The sequence below is a fragment of the Hemiscyllium ocellatum genome, chromosome 19 (genome assembly GCF_020745735.1).
Source record: "Hemiscyllium ocellatum isolate sHemOce1 chromosome 19, sHemOce1.pat.X.cur, whole genome shotgun sequence".
Classification (NCBI taxonomy): Eukaryota; Metazoa; Chordata; class Chondrichthyes; order Orectolobiformes; family Hemiscylliidae; genus Hemiscyllium; species Hemiscyllium ocellatum.
Window position 1 is genome coordinate 16,208,391 of NC_083419.1, and position 20,592 is coordinate 16,228,982.

General features: G+C 41.5%; 1 protein-coding gene across 1 annotated transcript in view; it reads left to right on the forward strand.

The window, feature by feature from the left end:
* cep290 (centrosomal protein 290) overlaps positions 1-20,592 on the forward strand; it is a 144,830-nt gene that overhangs the window by 49,157 nt on the left and 75,081 nt on the right. The window contains exons 22-26 of the mRNA XM_060839688.1: positions 1,190-1,339; positions 3,898-4,013; positions 10,545-10,647; positions 11,352-11,582; positions 18,669-18,842. Coding sequence (XP_060695671.1) covers positions 1,190-1,339; positions 3,898-4,013; positions 10,545-10,647; positions 11,352-11,582; positions 18,669-18,842 — 774 coding nt within the window. The remainder of the gene's footprint in view (positions 1-1,189; positions 1,340-3,897; positions 4,014-10,544; positions 10,648-11,351; positions 11,583-18,668; positions 18,843-20,592) is intronic.

The following is a 20,592-nucleotide window of genomic DNA, read 5'->3' on the forward strand; positions in this document are numbered from 1 at the left end:
ATAGCTGAAAATGTGTTTCTGAAGAAATCTGAAGAAGGGCTTATGCCCGAAACGTCGAATTTCCTGTTCCTTGGATGCTGCCTGACCTGCTGCGCTTTAACCAGCAACACATCTTCAGCTCTGATCTCCAGCATCTGCAGTCCTCGCTTTCTCCACTTAACTACTGTATCCTGCCATTGGTTAGCACAATTGCCTGGCTACTGGTTTGCAATTGTAGAGTAAAAAGTGAGGTCTGCAGATGCTGGAGATCAGAGCTGATGAAGGGCTCTGGCCCGAAACGTCGAATTTCCTGTTCCTTGGATGCTGCCTAACCTGCTGTGCTTTAACCAGTAACACATTTTCAGTACTGGTTTGCAATGCAGTGTGATGTCAGCACCATTTGTTCAATTCCCATGCCAGCTGAAGAAGGACTCTTCTCAACATCTCCCCTTACCTGAATACAGTGACTTGCAAGTTAAAACCACCACCAGTCGTCTCTGCATAATGAGATTCTGCAAATTGGATTGCATAGGGTCAAAACTGCAAGTGCCATTCTATTTATAACCTTACGTAAAATTCCTCCATGCACAAGTTGCCATTCAATTCAAGTCAATGCTAATGTTAGTAGGTTGTCAACATCAAGTAACAGTTTTATCTGTCAGGTAAAGTAAAATAATTTCCTCAAATTTGCAACCTTGAAAGAAGGAAACCCACTATCCATACCCCAGGTGTTCTATGTGTGCGTCCAAGCACAAAGGACGCTGGTTTTTGAGTTTTAACTGCCGGTTGAAATAGCTGATCTAGAAAGCATTTCATCACCACTTTCTCAGGGGCAACTGGGGTTTGGTAATTAATGGTGGCCTTATCCAAATCTGAAGAATAAATATTTAATAAAAGAAGAACAAGGGTTGCAGAAGCATGAGAGAACCATCATTTCCATATTTTCTTCAAAGTCTCACTATCCTGACTTAAGCACGTCTCAATTGTTCCTTCACTGCAGGGTCAAAATCTTGGAATTTCCTACCCAACAGCACTATGTGCACATCTTCACCACATGGATTGCAGAGTGTCAAGATGACTGCTCTCTCAACTTTCTGGACGACATTTGGGGATGGGAAATAAGTGCTGGATTTGTTAGTGCTGCTGAAACCCCATCATTAAAGTTCCAAAGCAAATCCTCAAGTAGATGCCTTTCTTTTTCTTTTGCTAGATTACAAACCTAGAGAGTGAGCTAACTTTGTTACAACAATCTGGAGGATGCAGTGTTGTCTTCCAACCTCTCGCTTTGCCAGAAGGAATGGTACCCTCTAGTATTGATGTCATCAATACACTGAATGAATATTTGGTGCAACTTCTACAGGTATGTAAGTATATCCCATTGAATTTAATGGTTGATACTATGTTCCAAAACTTATTTTGTTTATGGAGCCACAAAGCACAGAAGAGGCCTATCTTCCCATCAAGTCTATGCTGACCTATCTACACTAATCCCACATTCCAGCACTTTGTCCGTTGCGTTGAATGATATGTCATTCATATGTTCACCCATGTACTTTTAAAGGTTTTGAGGTTTCCTGCTTCTTCTCCCCTTCCAGGCAGTGCATTCCAGATTCCCACTACTCTCTGTGTGAAAATGTTTTCCCTCAAATCCTCCCTTAAATCTCCCCTTTAACCTTAAAATTATGTCCTTTGTTACTAACCTTTCACCTAAGCAGATTAGCTGCCACCTTTCCACCCAGTTCATGCCCCTCATAATCTTATACACTTGAGTGGGGTTCCTCTAAGCAATCTCTGCTTGAAAGAAAATAACCCCAGCCTATCTGGCCTCTTTCATACCTAAACTGTTCCACTCCAGGCAACATCAAGTGAATCTCCTCTGCATCCCATCCATTGCAATTACATCCTTCCTAGAGTTCAGTTGCCAGAATTGAAGTCCAGCTGTGGCCTCACCAAAGTTTTGTACAACTCGAAGATAACCTCTCCACACATATAATCTATGCCACAACTGATAAAGGCAAGCATCCTATATGTCTTCTTAACCATCGTAATAACCTGTCATACTGCTTTCAGGAATCTGTAGACAAGTACCACAAGATCTTTCTGTTCTTCTGAGTTTCTGAGTATCCTGAAGGTCGCTGGCAAGATCTTTATCTTATTTTTGGCTTTTGAATTTTTCTCTCCCCCCACAATCTGTCTGAAAACAGAAGACTAGCCATGATCTTATTAAATAATAGAGCAGCTGAGCTGTCTAATCCTGCTCATATTTCTTATGAACTTATTTTCTCATCTACTGTTTTTCAAACTCTTTCATAATCTTTAAGACCCAGGACCCTGAAGGATTCTCATTTCAAGTAAAGATAAAAAAACATTCTCATGTGGCTACCTATGAAAACAAACTTTAAGTTTTGCCATTTTGTGTATTGTTCACTTCCTCCCCATGCTGTGCCATCATTTCATTAAATCCCATCCAACAATATCTCTTCATTCTTAGAGAAGGCAAAGTTCAAATTTTTCAAAACACATACTTTTTATATCTTTCAGAGCCAGGTGACAATGGATAGAACCAGATTATAATCTTTAAACATGTATAAGCTTTTATTTACAGAGAGACATATTGCACTTCTAAACTCAACCAACAGAATTTCCGCCTGTTCACACATATTATTTTTTAATCAGCCTGTTTGATCATTCTATGACACACCTCCATGACAGTAATAGCTTACACACAGACCTTCTGGCCTCAAGGTAGGGGAACTATTACTGCACCACATATATGACCACAAGTGTAACCCTGTTTATGTCCATTGATGTATAATTAATATACCTTATCCAAGAACAGACAGATACATTTTGCACAAGAATCTTGTAGGATAGTTGAAGATGGCGAGTTGGCGTGAGCTCCATGAGTCACAGGTTTTGATCATATTATAAGGTGTAAAGAGGTGGGATGGCTGGGAAATGACCATGTCACTTGACTATTAATCCAGGACCTGACACTAATTCTTTGGGGACATAGGTTTGAATCCCACCATGAAAGATTGTGAAATTTTAATTCAATAAAAATCTGTAATTCAAAAAAAAAGTTAATCTAATGGCAATCATGTCACCACCATCAATTGATGTAAAAAGCCATCTGGTTCACTAATGTTCTTCAGTGAAGGAAATCTGCTATCCTTACCTAGTCTGGTCTACATGGTTCCAGACCACAGCAGCAAAGTGAGTGATTTTTAACTGCCTGCAAGGCAATAGGGGACGGGTAATAAATGTTGGCATAGCCAGTGATACCCATATCCCATGGACATATTTTAAAAAGTACTCGCAAATAACCCATTAATTTATTGGCATCTTAACAGGCAGAAGGCTCTATCCTTGACTTTTGTCAATGAATCCTTATATGACCCAGTGTGTAAAGGAACATGAGAGATTTGGCTTGCTTCTTGTTCTCAGATTTTTCTCCAGTGACTTTTGGCAAATTTCCCTCATCCCAGATGGCCACACTGCATGCAATCCCAATTCATACCCATCTCTTTCTTTTATCTTTTCACAGTGTTATGATGTAGCACAGCAGAAGGCCACTCAGCCTTTAGCAGGCTCACTGTCCCATGAGTTCCACTGAGCTATTGGCTCCCAAGATCCATCCTTGCTTGGTTGCCCCTTACTAATTCAGCTACTGTCGACTTGTTGAGTGATAAGATTAACCACGTCAGCTCCTTTTTTATTGTTTCAGGTACACCGAAACTGCTTGGTTAGGTCAAAAACCTACTTGACCCTAAGTGCCCTCCATTGATAGAAATGTCGGCTTGAAACTGCCTACTGCAGCATTTCACCAAATGTGTGTACTTTTAAAGTAGGAGTGTTTCCTCCCACCCTTTTACCAGCAAAATTGTTTCCAGCAGATTATTTTTTCTTGTTATTTAGGAAATCTCAAATAAAGAAAAAGAAGGAAAAAAACTACAAGAGGCCGCCGAAGATCACAAACGCAAATTTGCAGTAATCCGTCATCAACAAGGATTGCTCTATAAGGAATATCAAAGGTATCAAAATGCAAATTATTCCTTGAATTAAAATCTTGTTCTAAAATTGTGCTTTGCATTATTGTTTTTTTCATTACAGTATTTTAGTTGAAACTGAAATATGAGAGTGTACCAGTGGGGGCCCTCTACACTGGTCCCTACGCTGGATTGGGAGGCCTAGGTTCAAATCCTTCCTGCTCCAGAACTGTGTAATAACAGCTCTGAACAGGTTGATTCAGAAAAATAAATTAAAAATAACATTAATTGCAACAATATTATGCTATCAGGCAACACCTGTGGAGAGAAATGGAGTTGTCATTTCAGAATTGATGAAAGTTCATCTTGACCTGAATTGCTAGCCCTGTTTCTATTGATACTGTAAGACCAACATTTCTAACATTCTTTATTTTTACTGTATTTCAAATGTCCAATATTTGTCGTATTTTGCTTTTGCACCTAATCAAATGTTGGTTTTGTGGATTATAAATAAACATCTTTATTAACAAATACAAATGTTGTAGTGCCACAAATAAATTTCCATATTGGCCTGACAGCAACAGTGAAACCTAGCAAATTAATTCCACTGTTGGTTTTGCACTTCCTTGACTATAAGATATAGGAGCAGTATTAAGTCCATTCTCCATTTCTCCCTGTAATCCTCAATCCTGTTCTCCTACCTTCTCCCTGTAAACATCAATCCCCTCACTAATCAAAAACCTATCTATTTCTATGTTAAATACACTCAATGACTTGGCCTCCACAGCGCTGTGTAGAACTGAGTTCCACAGTTCTAAAGGGTTGTCCCTTCATTCTAAGGCTATGCCATTGGGACCTAGGCTCTCCACTAGAATCATAGAGTCATTGAGATGTACAGCATAGAAACAGACCCCTTCAGGCCAACTCATCCATGCTGACCAGATATCCTAAATTAATCTAATTATTTAGATTAGATTCCCTACAGTATGGAAACAGACCCTTTGGCCCAACAAGTCCACACCGACCCTCCAAAGAGAACCCACCCAGACCCATTCCCCTACCTTATATTTACGTCTGACTAATGCACCTAACACTATGGGTAATTTAGCATGGCCAATTCACCTGACCTGCATATCTTTGGATCGTGGGAGGAAACCGAAGCACCCGGAGGAAATCCACGCAAACACGGGGAAAATGTGCAAACTCCACACAGACAGTTGCCCGAGGCAGGAATCGAACCCGGGTCCCTGGCGCTGTGAGGCAGCTGAGCCACCGTGCCATCCAATCCCTCTACCAATCCCTTGCCAGCATTTGGCCCATATCCCTCTAAACCCTCCTTCTTCATATTCCCATACAGATCCCTTTTAAATGTTGTAATTGTCCACGCCTCCACCACTTTCTCTGGTTCATTCCATACACGAATCACCCTCTCCCTGAAAAAGTTGCCCCTTATTAGGTCCCTTTTAACTCTTTAGTCTCACCCTAAACCTATGCACGCCAGTTCTGGACTCCCCCATCCCAAGAGAAAAGACCTTGTCTATTTATCCTATCCATGCCCCTCATGATTTTATAAACCTCTATAAGGTCACCCCTCAACCTCTGACACTCCAGGGAAAGCAGCCCTAGTCAATTCAGCCTCTCCCTATAGCTCAAACCTCCAACCCTGACAACATGCTTGTAAATCTGTTCTGAACCCTTTCAAGTTTCGCAACATCTTTCCGATAAGAAGGAGACCAGAATTACACACAGTATTCCAAAAGTGGCCTAACCAATGTCCTGTACAGCCGCAGCATGATCTCCCAACTCATAGTCAATGCTCTGACCAATAAAGAAAAGCATAACAAACGCCATCTTCACTATCCTATCTACCTGCGACTCCACTTACAAGAAACAATGAACCTATACTCCAAGATCTCTTTGTTCAGCAAAACTCTCCAGGACCTTACCATTATGTGTATAAGTCCTTGATTTGCCTTTCCGAAATGCAGCACCTCACATTTATATAAATTAAACTCCATCTGCCACTCCTCACCCCTTTGGCCCATCTGGTCAAGATCCTGTTGTAATCTGAGGTAACCTTCTTCGCAATCCACTACACCTCCAATTTAGGTGTCATCTGAAAGCTTACTAACCATGCCTTCGATGTTCACATCCAAAGTAGAAACATGTTCTACATGTCTATCGAGTACAGACCCAGAGACCTCACCTGCTTCTCACATGACAAGCCCTTCATCCCCAGGATTATTTTTGTAAACCGCTTCTGGACTGTCTCAAATGCCAGCATATTCTTCCTTAGAAATGGGGCCCAAAACTGTTCGTAGTATTCCAAATGCAGTCTGATCAGCACTTTCTACAACCTCAGTAGTGCATCTCTGCTCTTGTTTGTGCTTCAGATTTCCAAAGCCTTTTCCTGTTTAGAGAATAGTCTATCGAGTTTTGAGAAGATTTGGAACTCAGGTTAAGGTCCTGGATGTAGGTTTGCTCGCTGAGCTGGAAGGTTCATTTCCAGACGTTTCGTCACCCTACTAGATAACATCTTCAGTGGGCCCTCAAACAAAGCACTGTTGATAATTCCTGCTTTCTATTTATATGTTTGGATTGATGATGTAATTTCTGTTGTGACAAAATTTCCTGTGGTGATGGCATTTCCTTGTCTTTTTCTCAGGGGGTGGTAGATGACATCTAACACTGTGTTTGTTGATAGAGTTCCGGTTGGAAAGCTTCTTGGAATTATCATGCGTGTCTCTGTTTGGCTTGTCTTAGGATAGATGTGTTGTCCCAGTCGAAGTGGTGTCCTTCCTCATCCGTATGTAAGGATACTAGTGAGAGAGGGTCATGTCGTTTTGTGGCTAGCTGATGTTCATGTGTCCTAGTGGCTAGTTTTCTGCATGTCTGTCCAATGTAGTGATTTGTAAAGTCCTTGCCCGGTATTTTGTAAATAACATTAGTTTTACTTGTTGTCTGTATAGGGTTTGTCAAGTTCATTAGCTGCTGTTTAGTGTGTTGGTGGGTTTGTGTGCTACCATGATGTCAAGGGGTTTGAGTAGTCTGGCAGTCATTTCTGAGATCCCTTTGATGTAAAGGAGAGTGGCTAGGGTTTCTGGATGCATTTTGTCTGCTTGTTTAGGTTTGTTGCTGAGAAATCTGCAGACTGTGTTCATTAGGTACGCATTCTTTTTGAATACACTGCAAAGGTGATTTTCCTCTGCTCTGCGTAGTTCCTCTGTGCTGCAGTGTGTACTGGCTCATTGGAATAATGTTCTAATAATAATGTTGGGATGATTGCTTCTGTAGTTCAATATTTAGTCCATATGTGTTGTTTTCCTGTAGACGCTGGTTTGAAGTTCCCCACTGGCTGTTCACTCCAATGTGACATTCAGGAATGGCAGTTTGTTGTTGTTTTCCACCTCTTTAGTGAATTTTATGTCTACAAACAAACCAACAGAACATCCATGGGATCTCCGATATCAGGGTTCTTAGCAGAGGCAGTAATGCAGAGACTCGAACAAACAGTTCTGCCAACCATCCAACCCAAACTTTGGTCTGCTACGTGGATAATATCTTTGTCATCACTAAATGAGACAAATTAGAGGAAACCTCCAAGAACGACAGTAATACCCTTACTGGCATAAAATTCACTAAAGAGGAGGAAAACAACAACAAACTGCCATTCCTAGATGTCGTAGTAGAGCGAACAGCCAATGGGGAACTTGAAACCAGCGTCTATAGAAAAACAATACATATAGACCAAATATTGAACTACAGAAGCAATTTTCCCAACATCCACAAATGAAGCTGCATCAGAACATTATTCCAATGAGCCAGTACACACTGCAGCACAGAGGAACTACGCAGAGCAGAGGAAAATCAGCTTTGCAGTGTATTCAAAAAGAATGGGTACCCAATGAACACAGTCCGCAGATTTCTCAGCAACAACCCAAGCAAGCAGACAAAACGCACCCAGAAACCCTAGTCACTCTCCCCTACATCAAAGGCATCTTGGAAATGACTGCCAGACTACTCAGACCCCTTGGCATCATGGTAGCACTCAAGCCCACCAACACACTAACATGAACACTAACTAGCCACAAAACAACATGACCCTCTCTTATTAGTATCCTTACATAGGGTGAGGAAGGACACCACTTCGAATGGGACAACACATCCATCCTAGGACAAGCCAAACAGAGACAAGCATGAGAATTCTGAAAAGCATGGCATTCTAACCGCAACTCTATCAACAAACGCATAGTGTTAGATGTCATCTACCACCCCCTGAGAAAAGGAACAGGAAATGTCATCACCACTGGAAATTATGTCACTGCAGGAAATAACATCACTAATCCAAAGAAACCCAAACATATAAATAGAAAGCAGGAATTATCAACAGTGCTTCACCTGGAGGCCCACTGAAGATGTTACCTAATAGGGTGACAAAACGTCTGGAAATGAACCTTTCAGCTCAACGAGCAAACCTACATCCAGAATAGTCTATGCTTGTATTTTTCGATTAGATTACTTCGTGTGAAAACAGGCCCTTCGGCCCAACAAGTCCACACCGACCCGCCGAATCGTAACCCACCCATTCCCATACATTTACCCCTTTTACCTAACACTACGGGCAGTTTAGCATGGCCAATTCACCTAGCGTGCACATTTTTGGACTGTGGGAGGAAACCAGAGCACCCGGAGGAAACCCACGCAGACACGGGGAGAATGTGCAAACTCCACACAGTCAGTCTTCTTCATACCAAAGTGCATAATCTCACATAATCTTTGTGCAGATCATTAATAATATTAGGTGAATATTTCTAGTCCCAACATAGACACCCGTGGAACTTGCCTAGTCTCCAGGTGCCATCCTAAAAAAGACTTCTTTATCTCCATTCTTTGCCATCTGCCAGTCTGCAATTGTCTATCCATGCCTGTAACTAGCCTGTAAAACCATGGGGCTCCTATCCTATTTTGCAGCCTTCTGTGCAGTACTTTGTTAAAAGCCTTCAAGAAATCCATATAGATCATGTCAACTGGGTGTTCTTTGTCTAACTTGTCCATTACCTTTTCAAAGCTATCCTGACTCAACTCTATTTTGCCATGCACTCCATAATCTCATCCTTAATAATGGACTCTAACATCTTTACCAATGACCGAGGTCAGGCGAATTGGCTTAATTCGTCTTATGTTTCCCTCTCCTCTTAAACAGGGGTGTTACAGTCCTCTGGAACTCTCCCTGACTCCATGATTCCTGACAGATCACCACCAATGTCTCCACAATCTCCTCAACCGCCCCCTGTAGAACGCTGGAGTGCAGTCCATCTGGTCTGGGATCCATTTATTCACCTCAGACCTTTCAGCTTCCTCAGCACCTTCTCCTTGGTGACAGCCATTACACTCACCTCTGCCCTTGACTCTTTAAAGTATTGGTATGCTGCCAGTGTCATCCACTGTGCAAACTGACGCAAAGTACCTAATCGGTTCCTCCACTATTTTTGTTTCCGATTACTACTTCTCTAGTCCTGTTGTCCAGCAGTCCAATGTCCAATCTTGGCTCTCTCTTACCTTTTAGAAGCCTAAAAGTCTGCTTTTTTATTACTAGAAGGCTTACTCTCATAGTTCATCACCTTCCACCTCTTTATTGCTTTTTTAGTTATCCACTCGTTGTTGTCAAAGCTTCACAATCCTCTGGCTTCCCACTCATCTTCATCACATTATATTCTTCACTTTTGTGCTGTCCCTTGTCAGGCATGGTTACCTTATCCTTCCCTTAGAACATTTCTCCTTCCTTGGAATGAATTACTGCTGTGCCTCCCGAATTACCCCCAGATACTACTGCCATTGCTGTTCCAACATCACCACTGCTGGGCTGCCCTTCCAATCAATTCTGGCTACCTCTTCCCTCATGTCTTTGCAGTTACCTTTACTCAATTATAATACCATTACATCTGATTCCAGCTGCTTCCCCTCAAACTGCAGGGTGAATTATATCACATTCTGGTCACTGCCCCAAGGGATTCCTTCACCTTAAGGTTCCTAACCAACTCTGCGTCATTATACATCACCAAATTCAGCACTGCCTGTTCCCTTATGGACTGTCCACAAGCTGCTCCAAAACACCATCTCATAGACATTCCACAAATTCCTTTACTTGAGATCTGCTACCATCCTGATTTTTCCAATTCACCTGCATTATACGTCCAGTGCTTCCTTAATCTTTCCTGGTATTTTAATAGGAATTAACCACAAATAACACTGCTACAAGGTAAAAACAATTGAACCCGGAAGGGTAGTTTAACCAACACCCAGGGCTGTCACTATGGATCCAATCACCATGCCCCAAGAACCTAACTCTAATTGAGACGTGAACCTGGTGGGAGGAGCCTATGAGTAATGACTGAACAGTTGCCAGATCCTTGACCTCTCAATTACAAAGAGTGAGAAAAACCTTTTCTGTTGGATCAATAGTTGCCTGAATAAGCAATGGTCACACTTTTAATTCAGAAATGGAAACAAGGGTGAAAATGTTTTAAACAGTATAAGCCATCCTAATTAAATTGTTACTGATGCTCTTGTGTATAGCGAAAGGGAATCCTGGCAAAAGAATATTCAAAAAATTGAAGAAGAAAAGAAAAAGCTTGAGGATTTAAAAGAGCAGGATCAAGTGAAAATAGAGGAATACAATGTAAGTATTCTACAAGTGTCTAAAAGTTAGTGCACACGTACTTAAAGTGATCAAAAAGCATGATGGAATGTTGGATATTACTCATGGAAGTTGGAGAGGAGAGGAAGTGATATTTCAGTTGTACAAAATCTTGGACAAAGTCTTGGTCAGATTCCATTAGGAGCTCTGATTTGAGTTCTCAACCTTAGGACAGGTATCTTAGCTTGGCATAGTTAAGATTCATCAGATTATTACTTGTATTAAGAGGCTAATTCATGAACACAGGTTGGCTCAGCTTGCCTTGCATTTTCTTGAAGATTATGGGGTGACCTAACTGAGGTGTTTAAAGCAATTGCAGGGTTTGATACAGTCAAACTGATTTTACTGGGGAGACTGGACCATATGGTATATCCTTATTTAGAATTAAACAGTCAAGGAATGAAATCAGGAGATAAATGCCCATGCCATCAAGAAAAAGAAACATGTCTCGTATATGAATGTGCAAATTGCAGTACTGTTTTTTGGGCTCCTCACGTAAGGCTCCAAAATGGTGGGAAGGATGTCCAATATCAGGAACACTGGACAATTTTGACAGAAGGTAAATGCCATGTTTCCCTTGCACCTGAAGTTATAGATACTTTTAAAAAAAAAAGTTTTCTTTTTGCCTGCAGGAAATTATGAAATGTATTGTGTGACTGTGTAACTATTCTCCATCTCTAAATTAGCAACTACTGGAAACACTTCAGGTGGATCCAGATGAAATGAAGAAGAAGCTTGCAGGGCTCACTAGCAAGTTAACTGTGCTGCGGGTTAATGAAAGTTCCTTAACAAGGCGTTACACGACCCTAGTAGAAATGGAACAGCACTTAAGGAAAGAAAATAACAAGCTCAAGAACGAAATAATAGCCATGGAGGCAGCAGTTAGTGAAAGAATTGGATACTTGCAAAGATTCAAGGTAACCGTCGAATTAAGTCTGAGTGCAAATAAAACAGAACCTGATTCCTTGAACTTTTCCCCATTATAAATAGAGGGTTTATAGAACATAGAAAAATACAGCGCAGTACAGGCCCTTTGGCCTCGATGTTGCGCCGATCCAAGCCCACCTAACCTACACTAGCCCACTATCCTCCATATGCCTATCCAATGCCCGTTTAAATGCCCATAAAAAGGGAGAGTCCACCACTGCTACTGGCAGGGCATTCCATGAACTCACGACTCGCTGAGTAAAGAATCTACCCCTAACATCTGTCTTATACCTACCACCCCTTAATTTAAAGCTATGTCCTTGATGTCCAGAGCAGAAGACTAGTTTTACAGATTCATTTCTGCCAAAGGTATGTCCTGAATGCTGTGCCATCAGTTAATTTCAATAATTGGTTTGCCTTGCTCACATTGCCATATCTCAACTTGGATACCAGAGTGTAGCAGTGCTACCCCCTGTCAGTTTTCTAGTCATCCACATCTGTGCTTCTTTGTTTTGTCTTTTCCAAAGCTGAACCCTTAATACAGTTGCACCATTAACCTCAGAACAAGGGATTTGTTTATCTTTACAGTTCCAGATATGCAGATTAGTGGAAACATTCAGTTAAGCTATCTACGTGGCTTAGGAGAACCCCTGTTGTGCATATTGAGGTTTGTGTCCACAAAATATTTGAAAGAATTTCTGTATTATACTTGAGGAAGGAATAGAAATGTTACTGAAGTATCACAATGCTAAAATAATAACTTTAAACAGCTACTGTCATCATATAAATACGTGAATTAGGAGCACGAGTCAGCCCATCCAGCCTGCTCCACTACTTATTCTGATTACTCCACATTCCTACTTATCCCCAGTCATCTTTCAATTCTTTGCTAAACAAAAATCTGCCTATCTCTGCCTTAACAATTGAGATTCGGTGAATATTTCTATGGTATAGAGGAAGGCCATTTGGTTCATTGTGTCTGTCTTGGCTGTCTGTGCATTTTTAAAAAAATATATTTTTGTTAAAATGAAGAAAAATGTTTTCTTTTGAATATTACAACAAATACAAAACCAAACAATTCAAACCAGTGTTAATAAACAAAGCTGCTAATTATACAAATAAATACTAACTAATAACTAAGTTAAAAAAGGAAAATCTTAATAATAGTAATGATAACAACCATAACAAAGCTCAGCAAAACAAAATAGCTCTCGATCATCAAGCGCACAAGTTTATACGTATTCATATGTTCGTAGTTCCTTCCCTCTGAGCACTAAATCCATTACTTAGAATTGCCATGGGTATATAAAGGCTCTTATTAGTATGGCGGACAAAGCTACCCAGATCATCCAAAAAGGGTCACCTCATCTTATAAAAATTCTCAGTTTTATGGTACACCATACTTGTCAGAAAGACCAAGGAGATGTGCCCCATGACTAGCTTACGCCAGCCCCAGGGGATTATCCGACACCTACCCTAATAGAATGTTCTTTCTGGCACAAAAGGTGAGGGTACTGAAAATCCTTGTTTTTTTCTGTGTGTGCATCTAATGAAAAAGAATTAATAAAGCCAAGAAGAAGAGATACAAGGTCCATCTCCACCTCTGTCCCCAAGGTCTTCCCTATTTCACCTACCACAGTGCTTCAGTCTGCCCACAATCTGTGGCAGGACCAAAGACAATGAGTAAGTGTGCCCATGCTCACTTTACATTTAGGACACATTGGAGATGCTCTGCTTTAAATTTAGCGAGGCAGTCTGGGGCCAGATGGACCCTGTGGAGAATCTTCAATTGCAAAGTGTGTGTCTTGTTGTAAATAGAGATCCTTCTTGCATTTTCCCAGATATCCTCCTATATTTCAGAACAGATCTCAGCATTCAATTCCCTCTCCCATATCCAACAAAGCCGTTTGGTCTCATCTGAGGGGCCCTCTCCCAAAAGATGATAAGCATTGCTAACAGATAATATACCCTCAGTACTTAACACCGTCTTCTCCATGTCAGACCTTTTAAGGATCAGTTCGAAGTGTGGTCTCTTTTTGTATGAAGTTTCTAATTTGGAAGAACTGAAAGAGATCCCTACTGGACAATTCATATTTCCGAGCCAACTGGTCAAACGACACCAGTATGTCCCCTTCAAATAAATCATCCAGGCAAGACACACCCCTAGCTGCCCGTAGTTTAAACCCAGAATTCATCATCCCTGGCTGAAAGCCTGACATACCAACTATGAGTGTCAAAACTGATGTTTTGGCAATATTGCCTCACCCTAATACCTTGTCCTCCACGCCTTGACAGAATTGAAGACTATTGGGCTATGGCAATAGTGCTTAACTGTTCTCATTTTGTCTAAGAACAGCAAGCGAACAAGGGGGCATTTTGCCTGAGAGGCTTCGACGTCCAACCAAAGTGAGTGAGGGTCACCCCAGGCCCAATCATACACGTAAGATAGCAATGAGCTTAACTGATAGTTTCTGATATCTGGGAGGCCCACTCCTCCCAATCTGTAAGGGAACTGCAATTTAGTCAATTTACTTAGGGGCTGCTTGCCATACCAGATAAAAGAACTAAACCAGCCGTTCAGTCTTCTAAATATTTGCTTAGTGAAAAGCAGAGGAAACATTCGCATAGGACACAACAGACAGGGCAGAATGTTCATTTTAATGAGGGCTATCCGACTTAACCAAGAGATTGGAAGCACCTCCAATCTACAAAGGTCCTGCTTGATTCAGTCGAATAAATGGGCAAAATTGGCTTTAAATAGCCAATCAAAAAGAAAATAATAAATATACTTAAGTAGAGATAACCCTCCTGCGACCATCTAAAGGGGAACAGAGATCCGCCTTCAGGATCGGGCACTCTCGGGAGACCTGGCTCCTGACTTCGCAAAATTGATTTTATAACCCGAGAAGCCAACACATAGAGTGATGCATTGTATCAGGTGTGGCATTGAAACTTTTGGGTTGGATCAGAAGACAAGAATGTCATCTGCATACAGTCCGATCTTATGTGACTTCATCCCCACTTCTGGATTGGTTATATTGGGATCCCTTCATATTGCCTCCACCAGCAGTTTGATCACCAAATGTGAAAATCAGTGGTGACGAGAGACAGCTTTGTCGACTCCCCCTACAAATATTAAAATTGCTTGACTGTACACCATTAGTGAGGACCGTAGCAAGAGAATCACTATGCAAAACCTCCACCCACCTGATTAAGTCTTCTTAGGCCAAATCACTTCAAAGTATGAAAATGATATTGCCACTCGAACCTGACAAGTGCCTTTTCCACATCTAAGGGGATCACCAATCCCTGTACCAATTGCTGTTGACATACTTGGATCATTTTAAGTAATCTCCTGACATTATCCGTCGATCTGTGACCTTTTATGAACCCTGTCCGGTCCTCCTTAATGATGGAGGGTAGTACTGTTTCTAGCCTTAATGCCAAAGTCTTGGATAGAATTTTGAAGTTAACATTCAGGAGTGAGATGGGTTTTTTAAGAATGAGAGAGATGTTCGCCTTTCTTAGAGATGGTGGGAGTATGTTTAATGACTCACTTTTGTGAGTCATTAAACATACTAAGCATTTTCCCTGACAATATACTTATAAATTCCTTCTAGAACTCATTGGGAAGTCCATTAGCACCTGGCACCTTCCCATTCTGGAGCTGCCTCACAGCCTCCTGCACCTCTTGCTCTGACAGTGCAGCATTGAGGAGAGATTCTTGTTCAGGGGTCACTCCCGGAAGGCCCAAATTCTTAAAAAAGGACTCCATCCTAACCCGCCCACTCTCACAGCTTTCAGATTGGTATAATTCAGAGTAAAATTTCCACAATGCTGCATTAATCCTTTCAGAACTGTAGGTCAAATTTCCAGTGTCTTCTCTGATCGAGGTAATGGCTTCGGGGGGGGGCACTCCTTTTCCTAGTGAGGCGTGCTACGTACTTGCCAGGCTTATCCCCTTGATCAAACAGCCTTTGACTTGCAAATGTAAGCTCCCTTTTGGCTGTCCATGTGAGCATGGAGTTCATCATAGACCGGAGCGCTGTGATCCTCTGCAGTTTAACCATCAAAAGCCTGTCAAAGTATGCCTTTTCAGCTACTTTTAGACACGTCTTGAGCAAGCGTTGGTGCTCACCCATCTGTCACTTCTTACTGAATAGGAAATAACCTTTAAGCCGTAGGCTTTAAGTGTTTCCCAAAAAATGGATGGGCTACTGGCTGAGCCTGAATTAATATCTAAGAAAGCCCTGAACTCAGTAGAAAGGAATTCAATAAACTTGCTATCCTTCAGGATGAAGGGGTCCAGTCACCAGAGCCTCGAGCCTACCACCATATCCTTACTCTTAACCATTAAATACACTGGTGCGTGATTGGAACTAGTAATATTGCCAATTGTACATGATGCCACCATGCACAGATGTGTTGCAGGGGTCAGAAAAAGATCAATCCTGGTATGGCATTTATGTGAGTTTGAGAAGAATGTGAAGTCCCTGCCAGTAGGGTGAAGGTGCCTCCAAATATCTACCAACTCCAATTCAGCACACAAATCCCTTAATTGTTTAGATCGCTAAGAAGATATCGGCAGGCCTTTGGGCAATCTGTCTACCGGAAGGTTTGAGACAATTCAAATCCCCTCCTATGATGATATATTGAGATGCAAAGTTAACCAGTCTAGAAAGTGTGTCTGCCAAGAATTTAAGGGGGTGGGCTTAAATAAACATTTAAGATCCTGTATTCTTCCCCATGTATCAAAGCTTTAAGGATTACAAATCTCCTGGTGGATGTCTTGAATGCACTCTAATAACATAAATGGGAGATTCTTTCTAACTAAAATGCCATCCCTCCACTCATTATATTGAAAGATGAAAAATAAACCAGCCATACCCATTCTGTTGCAGCTTCAAATGTTCTGCATCATCGAAGTGTGTTTCTTGCAATAAGGCAACACCCACATTCTCCCTTTTAAGGTTCTTCCTCTTGACAGGTGAATGACTCCCCTTAGTATTCCAGGTGCACCACTTAAACACATCCTTAGCCATAACCTTCCACAGCACCATGTAGACTCCAGAGTGGAGGAACCCAGACTACAGATCGCTGAGCTTTAATGCAAAAGAATCCACAGAACTCAAAAATAACAGATTAAAATAAGTACATCCAACAAATCTACAAAACATATAAAAACTATATATAGCAAAAACAGAAAAAAAATTGCCAAATACAGTGATTGGAGGAATATACCCCCATTCAAAGGGAGTACCCACACATTCTACAACCCTACTAACCATCCCAACCACCCTCTCCACTCCTACCAGCCAGGGTCGCACCACATTCACCGACCACCCGGTAGAGAACAAAAACACCTAAGAGCAAGGTTAGTACTATCAACAAGCAAACTAAAAATAAACATATCACCCATACCTTAACATAACTTAGAAATTAGAAATACTCTGTCCATCCCTGACATAATTTCACACAACGTATTTCCAGAAAAGAGACTCCACCAAGTCCATTTTAAAGAAAAGCAAACCTGAACAGCTCTGTCCTCTATACCTATTCAGCCGTTCAACTTAAGTCAGCACATCCACAAAGTTCTTTGCTTTCTCTGGTGAGTCGAACAAATGTATGGATCCATTATCGTTGATCCGAAGCACTGCTGGATATCTTAAAGAATACTGGATCCCAAGATCTCTCAATCTCCTCGACGCCATTGTAGGACTTACTTTTCCAGACCACTGCTGCCGAGAAGTCAATTGTTATCCTTTCCTTCTGAGCCTCCAAACCAAGTCTTGAAAAAACATGACCCTGGAGCCGCCACATACCAACGCCTTCAGGTCCCTCCCCTGGGTTCTAGAGGCTTCCATAACCCTCTGCTTGTCTTTATAGTGATGGAACCTTACCACGACAGGGTGTGGGTGCTGATCTGCACCTGGTTTTTTTGTGCCTCGATTCCGGCGGGCTCTTTCAATTGTTATCCTTCCCTTCTGAGCCTCCAAACCAAGGAACTCGAGGAACCACTTCTTGAAGATTTCCACCGGTCGCTCACCTTCTGTCCCTTTGCCAACAATGTGCAGGTTCTTTGTTCTGCCTCTGTTTTCAAGATTGTCTACCAGATCCAACCAGACCTGTGTTTCCAGGGCTTCAATCCGGCACTTGGAGGAGTCAATCTCTGCCTCCACCCCTGCAGCCCGTGCTCATCAGTCGTTTTTCCAGTCTTGCAGCATAGCAGATCCAGGAGCCAGCTTCTCTTCAATTTTTTCCTGGATCTGCCTCCCCAGACCTCACGAGATTTGACCAGTTCCTCAACCAGGGTCCAGTGAGTATGCATGCCCGCTGCTCACCCCCTGGGCAAACTTCCATTTGTGAGTGGTAACAGTTTTTTTTTCAATATTCAGTCTGCCCAGACCCTCACTGTTTTGAAAACTTTTATCAGATCTTCTTGTAGCCTTCAGAAATCCCAACTTTCCTCATAACTGAAGTGTCTCATCCTTTGAACTGTTCTCATAAACACCCATAGACTCTGAATTTTCTACCACTGTCTTTTGAGAAAGAGAGTTCCAGAGACTCTCAAAAAAATTTCTACTTGTCTGTCTTATTTTTAAGCAGTGACTTCCACTTCTAGACTTTTTCCAAGACAGAACATCCTTTCCACATCCATGCTGTCAAAATCCATTAGGAACTTGTGTTTCTTCACAGCTTATTAATTGCCAGCTTTACTTTAACATGATTAGATTAGATTCCCTACAGTGTGGAAACAGGCCCTTCGGCCCGACAAGTCCACACCGACCCTGCGAAGAGAAACCCACCCAGACCCATTCCTCTACATTTACCCCTGACTAATGCATCTAACACAATGGGCACCCAGAGGAAACCCATGCAGACACGGGGTGGGGGGGAATGTGCAAACTCCACACAGAAAGTTGTCCAAGGCAGGAATTGAACCCGGGTCCCTGGTGCTGTGAGGCAGCAGTGCTAACCACTGAGCCATCGTGCCACCTCCCTATAAGTACAGGGTATCTTTTTTACATTATAAATGTTTGTGGTGTTCACCTGTTTGTTGATCAATCTATTTCTAGGACATGGCTAGTTTTAAAATTGCTGCATTGCAGAAAGCTTTGGATGAAAGTGTACCTATATCAGACCTGGAACGAGCTAATAAGCAGCACAACGAACTCACAGCTAAGTATAGGGATCTGCTGCAGAAAGACAATCTATTGGTCCAGAAAACCACTGATCTAGAGCATTTGGAGGTAAGCAAATGTTGTAAATTTAATTAATCAGAACTGAGATAAGTTATTTTCACTTTTGGTTCCTGAACATTAAGGGAAACAGTCACTTGATAGTTCAGAACATGAATATTGCTGAAAAGAAAGACATGTTGCCAAAGCCTATCGTCACGTTCTCATCAGGACAAATGCAAGAATGCCTAATTGCAAACATTTGCAGCATGTTAAACAACAGGAGAAAGGGGTGCTGATTGTTTGGCAAGAAATTTTTAAAAACTGCCGATGCTGGAATCCAAAGTAAACAAGCAGGACGTTGGAAGAAAACAACAAGCCAATTGTTGGGCAAGTCAATTCTAATTGGCCGGGGCATTAGGGAGCTATATGATGCCCATGCTCCAGTGTAATTTAAGTCATTTAAGAAAAGCACCAATGCTTGAATGTGTGTAGAGAATGGATCCTTGTGTATGAATATCTGTTGATTATAATGAGCATAAATAAACCATATTATGAGCTTGGCTAATTGCTGTTTGAGAAAGTGAGGACTGCAGATGCTGGAGATCAGAGCTGAAAAATGTGTTGCTGGAAATGCGCAGCAGTTCAGGCAGCATCCAAGGAGCAGGAGAATCGATGCCTTGAGCATAAGCCCTTCTTCAGCCCGAGGCGTCGATTCTCCTGCTCCTTGGATGCTGCCTGACCTGCTGCGCCTTTCCAGCAACACATTTTTCAGCGCTAATTGCTGTTTGATGTGATTTTTTGATTGGACTGCATTTCCTATACAACCCTAAAGGTGCCAATAGCTAAGATAATTTGCAAGTTAAAGTAAATCAGGCAGAGACATTATGTGACTCATTTCCACTTGGTAGAGGCAACAGACACTCGTGCACAGGGACCTGTTTTTTGAAAACAAAAGGAGTATATTCACTAAAGCCAAAATACTGTAAATGCTGATAATCTGAAACACGCACACACCGTGCTGGGGAAGTATGTCTTGCAGCATCTGTGGAGAAAGAAACAGTTCATGTTTTGAGTCCAGTGTGACCTCTTCAAACCTTGATTCCTATTTGAGTTACCTGGAATCTTGGTGAGCCTGTGATGTTCTGTTCTTTTCTCCATGTCAATTTGAGTTGTCTTGCCTCAGACAAATCAGCAAGCATTTCCCTCATTGTGTAAATAACTCTTGTACTTATGCTGATGAATACAAGATGAAAATATTTCTCTTTTCAATAACATAGGTAAAGGTGTATGAGCAATATGTAAAGAGAATTGCTGTTGCAGTATTCACATACTGAAAACATATTGTTTCGGAAAATAAGATGAGAGGAGTTGGTTTTAACATTTTTGTGTTCTGTATTTGGGAAACTGAACCTTTCAGTAAGTGTTGTTTTTAAGTAGTGGGGTAGATGTTGCTTTTACTGTCTGACTGTTGAAGAAAGGAATGGATTGGGAGCATCACACAGTTGTTAAATACTATATATAATTATCCTTCCAAGAGAGCATATGAAATGAGAGCAGAAGTAGACTCTTCATCCCTCAAGTGGGCTTCGCCATTTTATATGATCATGGTTACATTTCAAATTCCCATCTACCTTGGATAACCCTTGATTCCACTGTCGAGCACAAATCTTCAACATCCACTTTAAAAGTATTCAGAAATATTCCATTGATTTAAATGCTTCTGTTACTATTGTGCAATGCCTTGATTGATTTTCTTTTCAGCATTCCACAGAAGACCAGAATATTGTACCCACTACTGGTCAAACACTTTAGGAAGGAT